The sequence below is a fragment of the Sus scrofa genome, chromosome 10 (genome assembly GCF_054392235.1).
Source record: "Sus scrofa isolate SSC_HxYL_T2T_F1_AM1 chromosome 10, Sscrofa_HxYL_maternal_Yorkshire_Landrace_v2.0, whole genome shotgun sequence".
Taxonomy (NCBI): Eukaryota; Metazoa; Chordata; class Mammalia; order Artiodactyla; family Suidae; genus Sus; species Sus scrofa.
In genome coordinates, this window is record NC_139392.1 from 19562156 (window position 1) to 19581879 (window position 19724).

At 43.5% G+C, this 19724-nt stretch overlaps 1 protein-coding gene across 5 annotated transcripts; it reads left to right on the plus strand.

Moving 5' to 3' along the window:
- Positions 1-10820: 10820 nt before the first annotated feature.
- Positions 10821-19459, plus strand: ZBTB18 (zinc finger and BTB domain containing 18). Of its 5 annotated transcripts, XM_084980698.1 has the most exons (4): positions 10821-10873; positions 13236-13319; positions 14754-14773; positions 15739-19459. In XM_084980698.1, the coding sequence occupies exon 4, from the start codon at positions 15753-15755 to the stop codon at positions 17319-17321; it is 1569 nt and encodes a 522-aa protein (XP_084836824.1). In that variant the 5' UTR covers positions 10821-10873; positions 13236-13319; positions 14754-14773; positions 15739-15752; the 3' UTR covers positions 17322-19459. The 5 variants fall into 5 exon arrangements, with proteins under 5 accessions (XP_084836824.1, XP_020920116.1, XP_084836826.1 ...); XM_021064457.2 differs by lacking the exon at positions 14754-14773; XM_084980700.1 differs by lacking the exons at positions 13236-13319; positions 14754-14773 and having other exon boundaries at positions 10821-11004.
- The last annotated feature ends 265 nt before the right edge of the window (positions 19460-19724 follow it).

Genomic DNA, 19724 nt, shown 5'->3' on the forward strand with positions numbered 1-19724 from the left:
ATATTTTGGTTTCAAGTGAACATGTATAATATCCTATTTGTTTTTAATGTTCCTCGATTTTTTTCCTTGTAGTTGTTTCCCATTAAACTTGAGGAATATGCAAGTAAAGCTGTGTGTACACACACACACACACACACACACACACACACACACACACACAAACGCCCTCTGCTTGGGTTTACTACCAAACAAGATGAAGTCTATCCATTATCTCATCATTTAGACAATGAATTATTTACTTGCATTTAGTAGTGGTTTAAAATAACTTTTTAAAAAAGCGGGAGTTCCCGTCGTGGCACAGTGGTTAACGAATCCGACTAGGAACCATGAGGTTGCGGGTTCGGTCCCTGGCCTTGCTCAGTGGGTTAACGATCCTGCGTTGCCGTGAGCTGTGGTGTAGGTCGCAGACGTGGCTAGGATCCTGCGTTGCTGTGGCTCTGGCATAGGCTGGCGGCTACAGCTCCGTGATTAGACCCCTAGCCTGGGAACCTCCATATGCCGCGGGAGTGGCCCAATGAAATAGCAAAAAGACAAAAAAAAAAAAAAGAAAGCGTCTTTCCCCTCCAAATTGGTGTAGGTGTGTATATAGTGACAACCTTTATGGCATAAAAATGTCACATTTGGAAATTTAGAGCACATCGCTTTAATATCCACATTGATTTACCTAAAAATAATAAAGAATTTCTAAAATCAAGAGGGATAACCCAGTTTCAAAGATAGCTACTTGCTCATGGTGGGTAAAATTTAGGCCACATGTTTTTATTTATTTTCATATTTATTTAACTTATATGGAGAAGATAAGTGGTCATTTAAAGATGATAGAGTTAATCCTTTTATCTTTAAGACTGCTTTAATTACAAATATTATAATAGCCCAGAAATGGTAAACATTTCTTTCTAGCTCATTGAATGGCATATAATTTTATTTAACATTATAAAATATATGTTTATTTATCAATATTTATCTGTTACCTCTAGGAGATCTGCAGAAAACAAAACTATAATGTTATTTTACACACCTGTTTTAAGTCATACAGTCCTTTTTCACTAAACAGGTGTGATAATCACTGATACTCTTAAAACTTATCTAAATGTACATTTAATAATATGGTATTCTTTAACAGACTATATTTCAGATACGATTCTTTAGAAAAAAAACAAAACAAAACAAGAACAAGAACAAGGAACATCCCCTAAACAGAAAAATCTGTGATCTTGAGCATTCACAATTAAGAGCCAAAGTTTTCACTCTTGCAACATAACAAGAAGGAAGTAATTAAAAATCCTGAATTTAGGGGTTTCCTGGTGGCTCAGTGGCTTAAGGATCGGATGTTGTCACCGTTGTGGCGTGGGTGTGATTCCCTGGCCCAGGAACCTCTGTATGCCCTGGGCAGGGCCAAAAAATATATACATATCCTGAATTTAAAAACATTCTTTTAGAAATATGACTTAATGGAAATACTTTTAATTATTATGTAAAACAATACACTTGCATGAAATGGTTTGGGCCCATATCACGTCTTAACCCTGCTTTTTTTTTCTTTCTTTTTTTTTTTGCTTTTTCAGGCTGCACTTGTGGCGTATGCAGGTTCTCCGGCTACAGGTCTCATCGGAGCTGTAGCTTCCAGCCTACACCACAGCCACAGCAACACAGGACCTGAGCTGCGTCTGCGACCTAGACCACAGCTCACCACAATGCTGGATCCTTAACCCACTGAGCAAGGCCAGGGATGGAACCCGTGTCCTCATGGATCCTAGTTGGGTTCATTACCCTCTGAGCCTTGTGGGAACTCCTCAACCCAGCTTTTGACTCCCGCCTTTGTTGTGCCCCATACCAGAACATGTCATCTTGTACTAAACAGCATCTGAAAGCTAAACATTCTCTCTTAACCGTGGCTTCCAATGGCTCTAAGTCTTCTCTGAGTCTAACTAGGAATTCCAAGTCAGAATAAAGAATGGGGCCTCCACTCACCCTTATTCTGTGGGAGTTTTAGACTTGTTTGGAGAAACAGAATTGGGTACTAATGCACTTAAGTAACTGTATGCTTATTCTTGGATATTTCTGTAGCTATTTTGAAGTGTTACAGATTGATTATCTCAGAAGCTGTGTGAGAAGAAAGGCTCTCCATCAAATTTCTGACCAGATAGCTCCTTCTGGCCATGAGAGTTTGAGTTTCATTTAAACAACAGTAAATATAGGCATAAGGGTTTGAGATGAATTATGTAAGCCCTTTAGCCATAACCATTACATTCTGCCACCAAATGAGCTGCTGTTCTCACTTTGTTTTATGGGCTCTGCGTAGCCTGTGTTATTGTATCTGCCAAATAAAACTCAGCAAACCATGCAAATGAAAATATAATCTTTTAGCTTTCAGAGTTGCAGGATGCGCCCGTATATCCAGTTTTATAGATACCTCTGCACCAGATTTACTGCTATTAGGACCCTACCGTCTTAATCGGATCTCCAGGAAGGAAAAACATCTCTTGCCTGGAGCCATCTTCTTTACATTCACTAATAGCATCTATCTTTAGTTGAAGCTACACGTGAAAAGTCAGGAATAATTTCTTTCCTTCTATTTTTCACTTGTCTGTGTGGTTTCAGGGGAGACCATGGACTTTTTCCTGAAGGAGAAAAACCCGCGAGATGGTATTTTTGCCAAGTTAGTAGATTTTAATTTGTTTAAAAACAATGGCGGTTTTTTTTCTTTTAATTTCAGAGTGGCCTCCATACTCAAAGAGCAGTGGCTTCCTTGATGCCTTGCTCTGCGATGCGTCTGTCTTCATCTGGGGCCTTGCCTGAGCCACTTAGCCCTTCCGTGTCAGCATCCTCCTCCAGGTGATGAAGAGAACACCTGTGCCGACAGGAGATGTTTTGAGGAATGACTCACTTTCTAGCATTTTCGCCTCAGAGATGCATGCTCTTTACCCATGCGTGAGAATCGCTCTGATTTCGACCAGGAGTAAAGTCTCCGCTGTTCCCACTGGGTTATTTCTATAGTGGGTCAGCGTTCCATTCAGAAGGCACACGGACACCTTCCAGGTAGTCTGTAGAACCAGCGATATTTGTCACTTTTCCCGAGTTTGAAGGGAGCAGTTGACCATGTAAAGCACTGCCATCCCCTCCAGCCTCTGTAAAAATGCAAAGGAAAAAATTCTCTCTTTCCATCTCTCCCCTCCTCCCTTCCTTCCCCCTGCCCCTCCTTCCCTGCCTATAAATCTTTCTTAAATTCTTCTTATGTGCTAAGCACCATTCTAGGTGCCACCGGTACCGCCATTAATGTCATAGGAAATGTGCTCATTCTGAGGGAGCTTAGAGGCCGTCAAGGAAGATAGCAAAAAAGAGAGTCGGTATCTTAGATCATGGGAGTTTTTTCTTTATTGAAGTCATTCCACCCTCTTTCTTTTCGATGCTAATTTATGCATCTGGTTATGATCCAGGCCAAATGTTTGATAGGGAGGCTGATATGCCTCGTACCAGGCCCCATGTACGTTAGATGTTTAGTGACTGTTGAATGAATGAATTTCTGAAATGTGATTAGTTAGGTTCATGACTAGTTCATATTTCTCAATAAAATGTCAGTACCTCCCTTAAGTTTCTTTGTAAGATCAACCAAAATCCATGTAAGGAGTGTGCTATGAAGCGCTAACTCTATACTAAGAAAATCTCATTTATATCAAGCAGGTGTCATCAGAAAAACCAGCCAAATTCATGACGTAGAGGTACATGAGGGTACAGGCATGCGCGCGCGCACACACACACACACACACACACACACACAGTTGCCCTGATTGTGGCAATTCAATGTCTGGGAGGAGTTAAACACCAAATATATTCTAATTCTCTTTACTTTGGGGCCAGCTATTTCAGAAAGCATTGTTTAAGGGCAATGAGCAAGAGAGGATTTGTAAAATAATAGTAGCATAGAATGAGCAGAGCTCAGGAAGAAATATTGACATCTCTGTTGAGTTGACCTCTCTGCTGCCTCCACCTGCACCAGCACCATGTCCACCACCACGGACTTCCTGTGGGGATGACGCCCTCTCTCCAACGCTCTTCAATCACCTTTTTCCACCGCCACCATCTTCTCACGTTCCTTTAGCGCCCTCCCCCCAAAGCTACTCTCCCTTCTATTGCCCATCTCTGTCATTTGTCCCCGTGCGTGCGTCTTTGTTACACAGACTTTTGTTGCTGCTCTATCTTAGTAAGCCTGTGTTTCTGCATCTGCCCCCCCATCCCCAGTGCTAAGGCTTGGCTTGGTAATCTAGATCAACTGTAGATCAACTGTTTTGTGCCTCTTTTTTTTTTTTTTTTTTTTAATGCTATGACCTCGCTGAACAGACTTAGTTTTGTCAAACAGCTTCAGAGCAATGGGTTCTCAGTTAAACAGGTGCCAGAACATGAAGGTACAGAGCCAGGCAACAAAGAAATGTTCAAGACACCGAGAAGAACAAAATTGAAAATCTGTTTTCTTCTAAGTTCGTATTCAAAGACCACTTTTCCTATTGTCTCCAGTAAAGTCATTACGGCAGCTTCAACTTAAAATGCTTTTTTTTTTCTTTTTTACTGAGTTTAATTTAGATACATATTTGCATTGTAAAATGGGTACTTTAAAAATAATCATTTTAGTCTTAAGCATAAATGCTAGTTCTTTGTAAGGGAAGTAACTTCCTGAGTTGCATGTTATCGCTAAGGGTGAAGTAGAATTCTGGAGTGAGATTTAACCTTCTGTCTGCTCTTATTACCAGGAATAGTTTGAATTTGGTATGTATCAAGACTTTTGTGTTAAATTTATAAGAATTTCTTTATAAGAAAAGGTTTTTATTAAGACAGTTTTCTGTTATTACAGTCGTTAGGGCTGGGATGCCTTTTTTTTGGAGCCAGGCACAAAAAAATGAAAGGTTATCTTTGTCCACGGGGTTCACCACGAAATCTGCACATCTGCAAGTCCGAAACATAAGGAGGAGTGATATTATTTCATGTATTTGTCGGCACCTAGCACAGGGTGGAAATTTTAAACAAACTGTGAGAAGGCAGTCCCCTATTTCCCTTTTGTATTATCATATGTCCATCAGCAAGTCATGTTTAGATGTAACGTTTTCCTATCTGCCAGTTTAAAGCCCAAGAAGGTTCTGCTTTTGAGGAGGGGCAGGCCTAAAAGGCAGGAAAAAAATTGTCCTTGTGCTGGAACCCAGACAGATAGCTGTTTGTCTTGTGGTCAGAAGCACCACACTTGTCCTGTAATAGATGTGCAATGTCAATGCCAACCTATAACCTCTCTTTACTTCACTTCCTCTAAGTGCATTTGCACCCAAGTGTCCACCAGCCCTAATTTAAGCAACGGAATAGAATTAAAATATTAACATTGAAATACTTAGTTTTATTCTTTCATTTTGAACAAAAACAAACTTCCTCACTCTGAATACAATTTACAGAAATTTTAGAATAACTAATGCTCAAAGATTTCTGTTATTGAAAAACGGGGCATGAATGTCATAGGTTCATGTAAATCTTTGAACCTATTATTCCAGAATCCATTCATCTGGAAAAGTTGTAGCTCTCCTCAGATTATTTTCAAAAATTAACTCTAAAAAACCCGCAAATAAAATGAACACATCTTTTAGCTAACATAACTTCCAAAACAATAGAACAATGCCAACATTTGGATTTTGGAGGAATTGCGTGATGTGTGTGTGTGTGTGTGTGTGTGGCCACTCCTGTGGCATATGGAAGCTCCTGGGCTAGGGATCAAACCTGTGCCATTGCAGTAACCCAAGTTGCTGCAGTGACCATGCTGGAATCTTAACCATAGAATAATTGGGTTTTTTTATTGTGTGTTGGTTTTTTTGGAACTGTGTGATTTTTAAAGGGGGTGACTTGTCTATACACATTTATTTTGTTTAGGATGGTATCTAAATACTTTTTAACCAATTGACCTCACATCAATGGCCAGCAGGAAGGCATTCTGTGGAGCAAGGAAGAGAGCCAACCTGGAATTCGAAAGTCGCCCAGGCTCATATACCAGTAGAATAATGAATGTATTACAGCACAAAGTTAACTGTAAAGAGCATTGCTGTATGCATTTTCCCCTTCCATATGCTATAAGGCATAATGCAAATTATTGGTAGGCTGGGGGGGAGGAAGAGAGCGAGAAAGAGGTGTGATTTGGGTGGCTCTTTGTTTTCTTTCTCAATTCTCCAAAGTGGCCAGTGTTGGTCTCTCAACCAAGCCTGAACTATCAGCCACCTTCAGCCATTATGCTGTCTCTGGATTTATGGCAGACACGTAAAAGTACTGATTTACAGTAAGCAACTGAAAACTGGCTCTACAGGAAAGACAGTTCTGGGAAGACTGTATCTTTTGCTTGTCTCTGCCCTTTCATAGACCTCAAACAGGTTTAAATTACTGGTGTAGACTCTATCTGCTTTCAGTAAAGGGGGTCTCTCCCCACTGCCCTGCGTAAATCTGCTACAGATCTTTCCTCAAGTGCTTATGATAACATTATTTCTGTCTTCAGGCCTGAGAATCAGGATGAATTATCCTCTATTTACAGCTTATCATAGTTCAGAAATTTAACAGATCCAAGTATTACAGAATTTATAACCCAGGAAATGATTTGGCATGTAATGTGCTATGTGGGATTATATAATTTTTTTTTTTAAACTATGCTTTAGGAAATATGCTCCCTGTTCATTTCATCATGGTGGTGTGTGTCTCAGTTTGTTCATTTACTTTTTACTATTGTTTCAGCTGTGTTTCTCTGTCTCCTCCTCCTTTCAGGCCATTTTAATGTGTCATTTCTAAAAGCCAAAAGAGAATGACAGAGAAAGAGAGAGGGAAAATTTAAATAAATTAATAGAATTTAAGCTATGACACTGAAAGTGAATGAATGAGCTGAATAGAAGCTTCTACACATTTTTCATGTATTTTTTTTTTCTACACTCAAAACCAAGTTAGTTTCTACTCACATTTTGTTACGTTTTTTTGGGCGGCACCCAAAGCATGCCCAAGTTCCCTGGCCAGGCATTGAACCCTTGCCACAGCTGTGACAATTCCTTAACCTACTGATCCACCAGGGAACTCCACATTTTATAGTTGTTATATTTAAAACAGTACACCTTGCAATATCTGGTCTTTGCCTATTAATGCTTGCCTCCCTAATTTTTTAAGAAAAATTCCAATTATACCTGAAGTTTCTAAAAAGTCAAAACTCAAAAATTAATTTCATAGATAACTTTTTCAAGATGACCTATTGCACAAAGTGTAATAAAAACGCCGACACGATTTTTTTGTCGGGGATTTGGCCTGTGGTTCACATTTAAAAGTCAGACATTTATTTTATGGAGTTGCTCATCAAATTAAGTTTTATAGCGTTAAACTGTTATTGGCCAAAAAACATGTGTTACTAAAACGCAAATCTTGTTCTCTAGCAAGAAATCCAACCATGAATGGTTGGATTGACTTGTATCATTTTAAATTTCAGGATTCCCAGAAAAGTATGGATTAAGTGGAACTGTACAGGACTGGGATTCCTCCAGAGGGAAACAATGGTATATTTTTCTAACAGTTTAGAGTCTGTACTTTTTGCACCTTTTCCCCACTGTGGGAGAGGAAAAAAAGAAAGATTATTGGTTCTCAAACTCTGCCAAGTAGCCCTGTATCTTGCTAAGTCTGTTGGGCAGAGGTAAACAGACCCTACTTTGAAGATCCTACCCCTTATAAGGAGTCTGACTTACCTTCCATGATTCCAAATGGATGCTCAATAAAAATAAGCCTTCTGTATTATACCTCTGAAATCCGTCTTATTTATTTACAATTTGCATGCTGACAACTTTCTAAAGATAACTTAAAAGTATCATTTGTACAGTAAGGTTATGACACTTAAAAAAAAAGGCAGAGTAAAAAATTTTTTCATGTTAAAAAAACAAAAAGGGCAGAGAAAATGGAACTGCAACCAGGGATCAGGGGCAAGATGGTTATAAAAATTTAATATTAAATTTAGCTCTGACATTCATATCCTATTACATTGTTATGTAGTTTCTCCTTTGCTTCAGATTTTTATATATTTATGTCATTTCTTTCCCAACTAAATTTAAACCCCAAGCAGAGAGGCTATCTCATACTTTTTTGTTGTCTTCCATTAGCCTTTTTAAACACAATAACTACTCCAGAAACATTTTGATTGATTCTGACAATGTGGGAATAGTCCATGCATTGTCATAAATTTTAAAAATCCTTTACATAATTGAGGGACTACAAACTTGCTTCCTTAAATATCTATTTAATTTATATTTCCCGGCTACTCTACTCACCTCTCAAAATGGATCCCAGTGATGACTGTTGTATCTAAAAAACAAGGCTCTTAACTTTTGATGCATCCGTGTCTCTCCTAGGACATCTCTGGGGCTGTTATTCTACCTGTGGGTGCTTTTTGTAAAAACTTTTGTTTGAGCTGTGACTGTCCTACGTGCCATAGAACTGAGTTTCTAAACGTTTTGTGTAGAACCTGAATGTTCCAAATTTCTCATGAACTTATTATGTAATATGCTGTCACTATCACTGACTCTTTTTGTCCAGAGATCTGTTACTTTCCTTATTTTAAACTTTTAGTAGGTGAGAAACAACTTTGAGAATGCAAGTGTTTATTTTCCCAAGCTTTTCCTGCACTTGTTGGCAAAGCGCGTGCTTCTTTTCACCTGTTTTTATAATATACACTCTTACATTATTATATACATATTATATACATAATTATAGACATACAATCATATATGCTATATATATAGTATATACACTATCTTCCTTCATCGAGAACGTTTGTAAAATTCCCCTAAGTCGAAACAGGTCAGTAGTGAGGTTCTCTGCTCTTTCTACTGACAGACTAAAGATCTAGAATTCACCAGCCACCCAGATCCAACAACAGATTTCACGGAACACAAAACTCTAGTTGCCTCAGGATGGCCTTGACCTCGGTTATCAATCATAAGGGCACACAAAAACATTGAGGAAAGAGCAGAGAACCTCACTACTGTTTCTAACAGGATATTCCAACAGTATTTCAGCTCCAGGAATTTTGCGTGCTCCTGTTTTGACTTCATTAGTAATTCAATATGTCTGATTTGCCCACACAACACTTTTTCAACTTACTTTACCCATCTGACCTGGAACAAAGTGAAAGCACATTTTGCCCAGTTGAAGAGTCTTCTGGCAAGTTGGGTCGCAACAGGCTTGCCAGTCCCAGTTCAGTTAACAAAGAATAAACACATTTCACTTGACATTTACTAGTGCACTAACTTCCTCACTCTGCAGTTTTCTATTTTATATTCTCAAACCATTTTTTTCACTTCTTATTCAACTTTTTACTTGTGATTCTTGCCTCCTCAACAAGATTTCCAGTTTCTTGAGGTTGAGGTTGCTACATGTCTTCGTGGCCCTGATCAACACAGTTTAACTGCAAAGAACAGGAATGGAATAAAAGTTTACTTGAAGGGAGGGAGAAGCGATACAACAGTCTGACATCTACCCTTGGTAGTTTAATTTTGTGGCTTGAGACATACCAATTACGGAATCAGGCTATGGCTTCTACAAGCATCAATTTTACTGCAGTTCTCTAGAATTTGGTCACTTGGGAATGGCTACTTGTAACAGTGCAAGGAAGTACACGTGACAAGAGGGTTCTCCGAGAACGACGGGCGCTCCGCCGCCGTGCCTGTGTCAAGATGCCTCGAGAAGGACGCCCAGAAACGGCCCGTCCGAGCCGGTGGTGTCCGCAGAGCCCGACGCGCACCTGCACACCGGGCAGCGCGGGTGGGCGCGAGGACGTCCCTTAGTCCTAAGCTCTGCGCTCCGGGGGACGAAGGCCTGGGCCCTCACAGCAGGAGCAGAGGGGGCCACCTAATGCCGGACTCAGGTCAAGTCTGTCCCGGGCGCCCTGCCTCCACGGATACCTGCTTAACTTCGAGCAGCCCAGCCCCACTACGTTTAAAAGTGTATTTACGGTTGTCAAGGAGCACACCGAAAAGCTTGCTCCGCACCCCCAGAGCGCGCGAGGCCTCCCAGCCTGGAAACAGGCCCCTCCCAACGCAGCTGTCGCCGCCGCCCGCGGGCTCCTTTCACTTTCTCACGGCCAAGTCCCCCAGAGGGGCGCCGCTGCCACCACCGCCGCTGCGCCCGCCCGACGACTCCGCCCGCACCGCCTCGCTACCAGCCCCGCCCGCCCGGGTCCGCCCAGCCCAAGAGTTTCTGCTTGCGATTGGCTCGCGGGAGCGGCAGCTCCGGCTGGCCTCTCCCATTGGGTGGGCTCTCTTGTCAGTCCGACGAAAGCCCGCCACTGCCTCCGCCCCTCTGAAAAGCCGCTCTCCTATTGGAGAAGACTGCGTGCAGGGGGCGGGCGGGGAACCCGGTCCGGCCGCTTTCGGTCAATCGCAGCAGCCCAGCGCCGGGAGGGAGGGAGGCGGGGGGAACATCTGGCCGGCGCCGCCGCGTGCGTGCGTGGTGCGTCCCCCCGCCCCTCCCCCCCGGCTCCCCCCCGCCCCCCCCCGCCACTGCCCCCCAGCCCGGGCTCCGCGCTCGCTCCTAGCTCGCTCGCTCCCTCGCTGTGTCTGGCAGGCTGCGGCCGCCGCTGGGCTGCTGCCATGGGGAGCCGTTGAGAGTGGGGCCTCTTCGCTCCGCCGCGCTCCTCCGGCTGCCAGCGGGGGTGGGCGGGCGGGAGGGGGCAGGGGGAGCGGGCGACGGAGCCGGGAGTGGGGGGCGGGGGGGCCGGGAGGGAGGGAGGGGGGCCCGCGGAGGAGGAAGCCCACCAAGTCCGGCGGCGGCGGCGGCGGCCGGGAGGCGGAGGACGCGGCGGCGGTGGGGACGCGGTGACTTAGGGCCGCTCCGTGTGAGTCCCGGCGCCGGCCCCCGGCCCCAACCCGGCGTCCCCTCCGCGCCCCGGCCCTGGCGGGCGGGGCGCTGGCTGTGCGGCCCCGGCCGGCGGGGCAGTGCGGGCGGGCGGCCGGGCGGCCGGGCCCCGTGAGTGGAGTTAGTTTGTGCGGGTGGAGCTGGGGGCGGCGGGGCGGGGGGGGCGCCGCAGCGGCGGGGGCCGGGCGCGAGGCCGGGCCGCCGCAGCTGCGGGTCGGGCGGGGTGCGGCCGGTGCAGCTGCGGCGCGGGGCGCGCTCCGGCCGGTGCAGCTGCGGCGGCGCCTCTCGGGGGCGGGGGGCGCGGGGCGGGGGCTTGGGAGCGGTGCAGCTGCAAGGCGGCGGGACGGCCGCCGCTCCGGGGACCCGTGCAGCTGCGGCAGCGCCCGCGGGGAGGCCCCTCCCGGGCCGGGGCAGTTGCCGGGGGCTCGCGCCTGGGCGGCGGGGAAGCGGTAGCCGCCTCCCTCCCCCGGCTTCTTACGACTTTTCTTTTGTTGTTGCCGTGACCTGGGTCTGTTTTCTCGTCTGTTGTTTAAGGTGTTTTCCTGCTGCACCGGCTCTACGCCCTCCGCCTCCTTCCCTGTGGTTTAACCTTCCTCTTTCCCCTAGTGTTTTATGCACAGCCAACTACGTAAAGATTTGCATTTCTTCCCCACTCCCCGCTCTTCACCCCCCCCCGCCCCCACCTCCTTGAAAAACAAAACCCAACCTCACAAAACCTCTCCGGACCCGCGGCTGCGAGGCGCAGAGGGGTTGATTTGTGGAGTGGGAGTCGCTGGCCCATTGCAGTGCTCGGGACTCGTTAAACTGTCACTCGCCATTCCCCCCCGCCCCAGCCTAGCCCCCCGCCCCACCGGGTAAATGGGGTGATTAATGTCTGATATATTGGAATGAGGCGAGGGCATTTGTGCAGAATAGGTGGTGTGGCCGAGAAGGAATTTATTTCCAAAGAGTGCCTCCTGAAATAGGCATTCATAATTGTGTCATTCATCGCGAAGTTAGAGAAAGTTAGGTCTGTGACTTTGGAAAAGCGAGAAGCGCGGGATGGAGACCTTGGTCTTTGTTATTCTTTATTTAACTCTTGGCCGTGGTTTTCTAATGGGAGCAGCGGAGTGGACATCCCCAGGACTGTGACACTTTGCGCCTCAGGCCCCAGCGCCTTTTCTGCTCCTCACCCTCAGAAGGGTCTTGTAGAGACGTGCTTGACATTCACAGATGTCGCAGCCCCTTGCAGGGCACCGGTCAGGCCGGCCCGGGTTACCTTAACAATTTCGTCAGCCGCTCTAAAAGGACCCACAAAGTCTAACTAAAAAAAAAAAACAAAAAAAAAGTTCCCAACTTCCTAGACCTGGCTTCCCTTCCACTTCCCCCTTTCTCCCTGAAAGGTTTTCTTGTGATCATGAACATTACAGAGTGACCCACAAAAAAGATTGTTATGGGACACAGATCAAGGGGAAGACAGAGTTCTGCTCTTTCTGAGCAGAAAGTCAAATCAGATAGGCAGATGCAGCATTCACTGTAAATGGCTGTAGCAGGTTGTATGGGTTTATTAATTTGTCTCATTGAACTGAAGTACTTTCCAGGATTTCAGAAAGTGCAGTTTCAGTTTGTTGATACAGAGAGTTGAAATTTGCATTAACTGGCAGTGTGAGAACTGAGGAGGTAGTTGGAGAAAAGTTAGTTATATAAGAGTGAAGTATGAGATAATAAGGTGAACCAGTTTGAAGTGGTAGTTCTGAACAGTCTTCCAGCATTCTGAGACACGTATACCATTATCTCAGCAGGGGAAAAAAAAAAAAAAAGTGCCGTAATAATGTTGAAATGGGACTGGAGATGTCAAATGGGTTGGTTTAAAAATATCCCTAAGCTGCCTTTGCAACTAAACGTTGGAGTTGAATAAAAGTGAATCTGGATTTCCTGAATAGCACCGTGGCTTGAGTGTGCTGTCAGTATGTAAGCCAGTCCACCAACTTAAGACAGAAGTGTTGCTATTCCATAAATACAGTAGAACTCCATATGCTGAGTTTTTCAATTTCTTCTGTTAGAAAGTTTGGGGGGAAAAAAAGGGAGACTTTGAAGTATTTTGTTTATACTAACAGAAGAGAAAAGTTCTCCTAAGAAAAAGCTGGTGGCAGGAGTGTAGAGGAGTAGCATATGGCATTAAAAGGAGCACAGCTGGAGGTAGCATTTCCATCTGAACATGATGTCAGAGCAGCTGACAGCCTGCCATCCCTCAGCCTTTTATTCTAACACACAGACAGGGAGTTAGTGTGTGCGGATCTGTGGTGGAGAAGGTATCTCATTCCTCTCTAACATCATCTCCACTTTGCATCTGTCTCTCTTAGTCTGCTTTTTTTCCACCGATGTAACAGACCTGGAGCCAGCGAGACTCAGAGGGAAGGACTTAATCAGGTTTATGTGTCCTAAAGGTAGGAGTAGCAAGAGATTAGATCGAGCATATTTCTGTTTGGGTGTTTTGTTTATTTAATTTAAAAAAAAATCACATTACTTTGCTAATCCAGTTTAGGAATAAAATTTAAGAAATGGAGGATTAAATGAACATCTTATTGGCGTTGAAAGTCTTGGGCTTGTTTGGTTTTAATTTTTTATCCCTTTTGCTCGAGTGGGTAAATAACTTTAATATACAGAAATATTTCAAGTTGTGAAGTGTTAAGAAAAGCTTTGAAAGACTGCTTTTTGAGATCCCTTGGGATTAAAATGCTTTTTTGTTGTTGTTCACTGCTCTTTAGATTCCTTTTGCTTTGGGTTGGGGGGTGGGGGAGAAATAGTAAACTGTTTGGAATCCAGCATTCAAACTTACATGAGAAGATTATTCTAGTTAAGAAGCTAGATTGTTGTGTAATTAATTCCACTGTGAAACTTTATTCTTCAAAACATTCGGCAGCACTACTGAAACATACAGCTGTAGTGCTTTTGAAACCGAAGGTTTTTTTAAAAAGAGAAAAAACAAACAAACAAAAAAAACTTTGGTCCCCAGGAGAAGAGTTTGACTGGTTTCCTCATTTCTCTTTCAAATATATATTTAAGAGATCTTTTATTTCAGCATAACGATAATGATTTGCAGGAGTTTTTGTGTTAGCGACTAATTTAGAACTTGTAGATTTGAGCTGCCTGAATTGGCCAGACAGCTGTAATCGCACTCCTCTATTCTTAATCTCTTTATCTGGGCAGCAGCTGCCATATGGCCACAGTCAGCTGGATCAGATGTTTATAAGCTTCCTTCTTCGTCCCTCTCTGTCCTCTCAGCCTCCTAATTTGATCACGGCTACCTTGTGAGCTGCCCTCCAATCTTTATTTTTAGCCCTCTCAAGGATTAGGATTGATGTTAGCTGTGGGGCACTTAAAGTGATTGTATTGTAAATCTTGGGTTATTCCAGCAGCGGCATCTTGCAAAATGTACTGGGTTAAGATGAAAGTTTTAGTCCATCTTGGGCAAAGTGTAGAAGAAGCCGGGAAGTAATTTTTAAATATTAAATTAACATGTACCCATTCCCCAAATGCACTCTGTGAGATGGATTGTGTGGAATCTTGCTTTTGGTCAGAGGAAAGGGGAAAGGGGGGGGGGGGAATCCTTTATTTTTAAGGAGTTGAATTTTGCAGCTGAATTGTGACCCTTTGCACATCTGTGTCTTGCCTCCCTCCATTTTACCCTCCTTTCCCAGAAAATAAGGGCAGCAATGCATATTTGAAAGAATAGAAGCTAGTGGGAAAACAAGATATATCAAGTTATGTTGAAACAAAGTATTTTCTGTTGACTGAGGTATGACAGAGGAAAAAAAAAATAGTTTCTCTTTTTCTAACAAGGCTTTTTTTTTTTTTTCTTGGATGTTGAACCTGTAAAGCTTTTGAGTTTCATTTGAAGGTAATATGCCTTTATTTAAAAGTTTGCATTCATTTTAATAAGGAACTCATTTGTTTTGCAACAGATCAAAGTTTAGATGAGAATTTTCAGAATTAAATAAAGCCCTCCTGGTTCCTAATAGTCTAGATGTACGCAGTTTACAAAGAAATATAACCGTTTCTTTTCTCCATTCATTAGAAAAAAAATTTGGATTTGTTCATAGTAAAGATGATCTTTTCCATCTGTTGGTGTCGTTCCTTCTGATCTCGTGCATGTGCGCAGTACCTGCAAATCTTAAGGCATTAACATCTGTTTTTATACACAGGGCTTTTGTTGTTGTAACACTCTGACTTTAAAAGTAAGTTGTTTGCTAATTTCTGGACTAATTATGCGATTTCATTTTTTTTTTTCTTCCTCGATGCAGCCAAATGTGTGTGTTTAAATTGTGCTTTCTAAGTGCAGTCAAGTAGCAAAAGTAAGAAAATAAAAAAGGATGGTTGAACAAGTTTTCTGAATCTTCCAGAATGTGTTTGGGACTTTTCTTTGTTCATCCTACGAGTTGTTCCCTTTGAAATTAAAGCTATTTTGTAGGTTTTGTAGGACATCATTTGACGATGAGAGTTAATTAAATTTCTTCTGAAAGAGACCTAAATTCTCATTCTCAGTAAGAGACCGTACTGAAATTAAGGCTTTTAAAACTCCACTAAAAGTTCGAGGAGGGTGGAGATGCATCCGAGACTGTTTGGCTGGGGTTAAGAAGTTTCCAAAGTGTCCATTTTTCTTCTCGCGTTTGGTTTTGTGTGTGTGATTTGGTAGTGCTTGGCTCATCAGCCTGATTAAGATTCAGGGACATGGACCTCGGCGGCCCAAGCTGGTTCTTTTTTTTTTTTTTTTCCTTCTTCTTCTTCTTTTTTTTCTTCATGGAGACTAGAGCATTGCAAAGTCGTTCCTGACCAGGCTCTCATGAGAAATGTCTCTCTTCCCAGGTTATGAAGACAGTATGGAGTTTCCAGACCATAGTAGACATTTGCTGCAGTGTCTGAGCGAGCAGAGACATCAGGGTTTTCTTTGTGACTGCACTGTTCTGGTGGGAGATGCCCAGTTCCGAGCGCACCGAGCTGTACTGGCTTCATGCAGCATGTATTTCCACCTCTTTTACAAGGACCAGCTGGACAAAAGAGACATTGTTCATCTGAACAGCGACATTGTTACAGCCCCAGCCTTCGCTCTCCTGCTTGAATTCATGTATGAAGGGAAACTCCAGTTCAAAGACTTGCCCATTGAAGACGTGCTAGCAGCTGCCAGTTATCTCCACATGTATGACATTGTCAAAGTCTGCAAAAAGAAGCTGAAAGAGAAAGCCACCACGGAGGCAGACAGCACCAAAAAGGAAGAAGATGCTTCAAGTTGTTCGGACAAAGTCGAGAGCCTCTCTGATGGCAGCAGCCACATGGCGGGCGATTTGCCCAGCGATGAAGATGAAGGGGAAGATGAAAAACTGCACATCCTGCCCAGCAAAAGGGACTTGGCGGCCGAGCCTGGGAACATGTGGATGCGATTGCCCTCGGACGCAGCAGGCATCCCCCAGGCTGGCGGAGAGGCCGAGCCACACGCCACAGCAGCTGGAAAAACAGTAGCCAGCCCCTGCAGCTCAACAGAGTCTTTGTCCCAGAGGTCTGTCACCTCCGTGAGGGATTCAGCAGATGTTGACTGTGTGCTGGACCTGTCTGTCAAGTCCAGCCTTTCAGGAGTTGAAAATCTGAACAGCTCTTATTTCTCTTCACAGGACGTGCTGAGAAGCAACCTGGTGCAGGTGAAGGTGGAGAAAGAGGCTTCCTGTGATGAGAGTGATGTTGGCACTAATGACTATGACATGGAACATAGCACTGTGAAAGAGAGTGTGAGCACTAATAACAGGGTACAGTATGAGCCGGCCCATCTGGCTCCTCTGAGGGAGGACTCGGTCCTGAGGGAGCTGGAGCGGGAGGACAAAGCCAGCGACGATGAGCTGATGACCCCCGAGAGCGAGCGCGTGCAGGTGGAGGGCGGCATGGAGAGCAGCCTGCTGCCCTACGTCTCCAACATCCTGAGCCCGGCCGGCCAGATCTTCATGTGCCCCCTTTGCAACAAGGTCTTCCCCAGCCCGCACATCCTGCAGCTGCACCTGAGCACGCACTTCCGCGAGCAGGACGGCCTGCGCAGCAAGCCGGCCGCCGACGTCAACGTGCCCACCTGCTCGCTGTGCGGGAAGACATTCTCCTGCATGTACACCCTGAAGCGCCACGAGAGGACTCACTCGGGCGAGAAGCCCTACACGTGCACGCAGTGCGGCAAGAGCTTCCAGTACTCGCACAACCTGAGCCGCCACGCCGTGGTGCACACGCGCGAGAAGCCGCACGCCTGCAAGTGGTGCGAGCGCAGGTTCACGCAGTCCGGGGACCTGTACCGGCACATCCGCAAGTTCCACTGTGAGTTGGTGAACTCCTTGTCGGTCAAAAGCGAGGCGCTGAGCCTGCCCGCTGTCAGAGACTGGACCTTAGAAGATAGCTCTCAAGAACTCTGGAAATAATTTTATATATATATATATATATAAATAATATATATATACCTATATATAAATAGATCTCTATATAGTTGTGGTACGGTCTAAAAGCAGTCTTGTTTCCTGGAACTGAAAGGTTGGGATATTAACTTGTTTTTGCACTTTAGAATAGCATGAGAATCTCACTAATTTAGCGTTCAGATGCAAGAAACTTTAGAACAAGTCAGAGAATAGAGAGGTGTTTTTCTTTTGAGGGGGAAGTAAGCCAATAAGAACCTTGGAAACAAATCGTCCTGTCACAAAATGCTTTCATAGGGCCTGTTTTGTCAGCACTGCGGTGTCTTTTGAGCTTTTTCTTTTTTTTTTTTCTTTTCCCCACCTTTTCTTCCTTTTTTTTTTTTTTTTTTTTTTTTTTTAGTAGAAATTCCCTCCAGTTTTATTAGCCTCTTTATACGTCTCTCAAATTGCATGAATCTTTTCTGGCTGTTGGAAACCTGAATGCTTTTAGACCCAAATGGAAAATTTCTGAAATGCTGGATTATCTATTTTTAAACAAGCAGTTGACTTAAAACTTTCTGTGGCAACTTCTGGTTTTCTGACGGTTCCCAATGAGAGAAAATTCTGAAAGTACACTGGGATCACTGGGACGCTGTCTTTGTGAAGGTTTGCTTGGGATGAAAAAGGATATTGCAGCTTCAGCAGTGTTGAACTGTGTGTTGAAAAATGTGAATTACTGTTATTGTATACTGTAATTGATTACATGGGCTTGGGGGGGGTGTCAAAGGACTTGACAGGTTGTGTTGATGCTCTTAGTTGAGTCTTGAAAAGTAAATATTAACGCTACAGAAATGCATGAGTTTCAATATATTTTTTGTCTTTGTTTGCATTGTATAACTTTAACGAGTGAGTTTAAAATTATTTAATTTCCTTAGAAAAATAGCACCATTTGGGGAAAAAAAAAACCTGGTGTTATGAAGAACGTTAATGCACTGTTTTATTTTTATTTTATATAATTTAAATTGACTTTCCCACTGTCTTTAAGTTGAAACTGTTAAGCTGAATAAAAACTTAAGCTGCAAATTGATAACTTCGCTACATAACAAGGAAAATATAAATGTTTACAAACGGCTTAAAGATTTGCATGTGCAGTGTGCATTTATAACAGAACTTCTAATTGCACAAAACCCAGGCCAGCTCAAAGTTTAGGTGTACACATTTACCCAGTTGAGCGTTTTTAGAGTAACTACTGCACAAATTGACAATAGGTCATTCTCTTTTTCTTGCTCCCCTTTTCTTTTTCTCCCCCCTTCTTCCTTTCCCTCCCTTCCTTCCTCCCTCCCTCCCCTCCCCCACTCCCTCCCACCCCCAAATCATGAAAAGATTCTATGGACTGAAAAAGCCCCAGGCTGAAAGGACTGGACTGCCTTGATTGACATGGGGAAGGGGGTAGGAGACTATGTGTATCGCGGCAGCAGAGGCTGCAGCCCAACGTGTGGTTTTAATGACCAGCACGCAGGGCAAAAGCATTTTGCACAGTGTTTGTTTTCCTGTCTTGCACTTACAAATAAGGTCTATGGGAGTAGCATGGAAAACGTTTGCTGTTTTTCCCTTTTTTTTTTTTTAAATTGCTTTTGTTTAAAATTTGATCGCCTTAACTACTGTAAACATAGCCTATTTTTGTGCTTAAGATACTGAATGGAAAACTCCATTGTGTGTTGCTGGACTGTTTTGGAAATATTTGGTCAAATGTGTGTTAATTTGGCTGTAATGGCATTTAAAGCAAACAAACAAACAAAAAAAAAGCTGTGAAAATGGCCTTGGAGCATTATCTTTAGTTACTTGAAGAGTTTCTAGTTTTTTTAAAATACAGTTTATGTTAAAATAATTTTTATTAATTTAGAGAAGACAATCAGCGTCTGTGAGAAAACGGACTTTCTTTTGGATTTTCTTTTTGTGGTCATCGTGAGTGATTGCTTTTTCCTTTTATTAGTTTCACATTCTTCCTTTGTTCTAAAACTTAGACTGACATCTAGCTTTGACAATCATAGTATGTTTTATTTTCCTGAGGGGGGAATAACTTATAATGCTGTTTAGTTTTGTACTATTGGTGTGTTGGTGAATTTTTAAACTGTGTGCTAACTGCAATAAATTATATGAACTGAGAATTTCTGGTGCGTTTTTCAGATTGTGATTTTTGTAACAGCTAGATCCTAAATATGTATCATACATGGCATCTTTATTCGTAATATCAGTTCTATCCAGAGCTCATTAATTAAGTCACTCAACTGGAAGGGTGCAGACATCTTACTTCTGGTCATTTAAGAAGATATTAAATGCACATTTTTAAAAAGTGACCCATTTTCTACAGCCTGGATCAAAAAGGCAGTTCTCTAGAAATGTGTGAATCCATGAAACTTCCAAGTGGCAGCA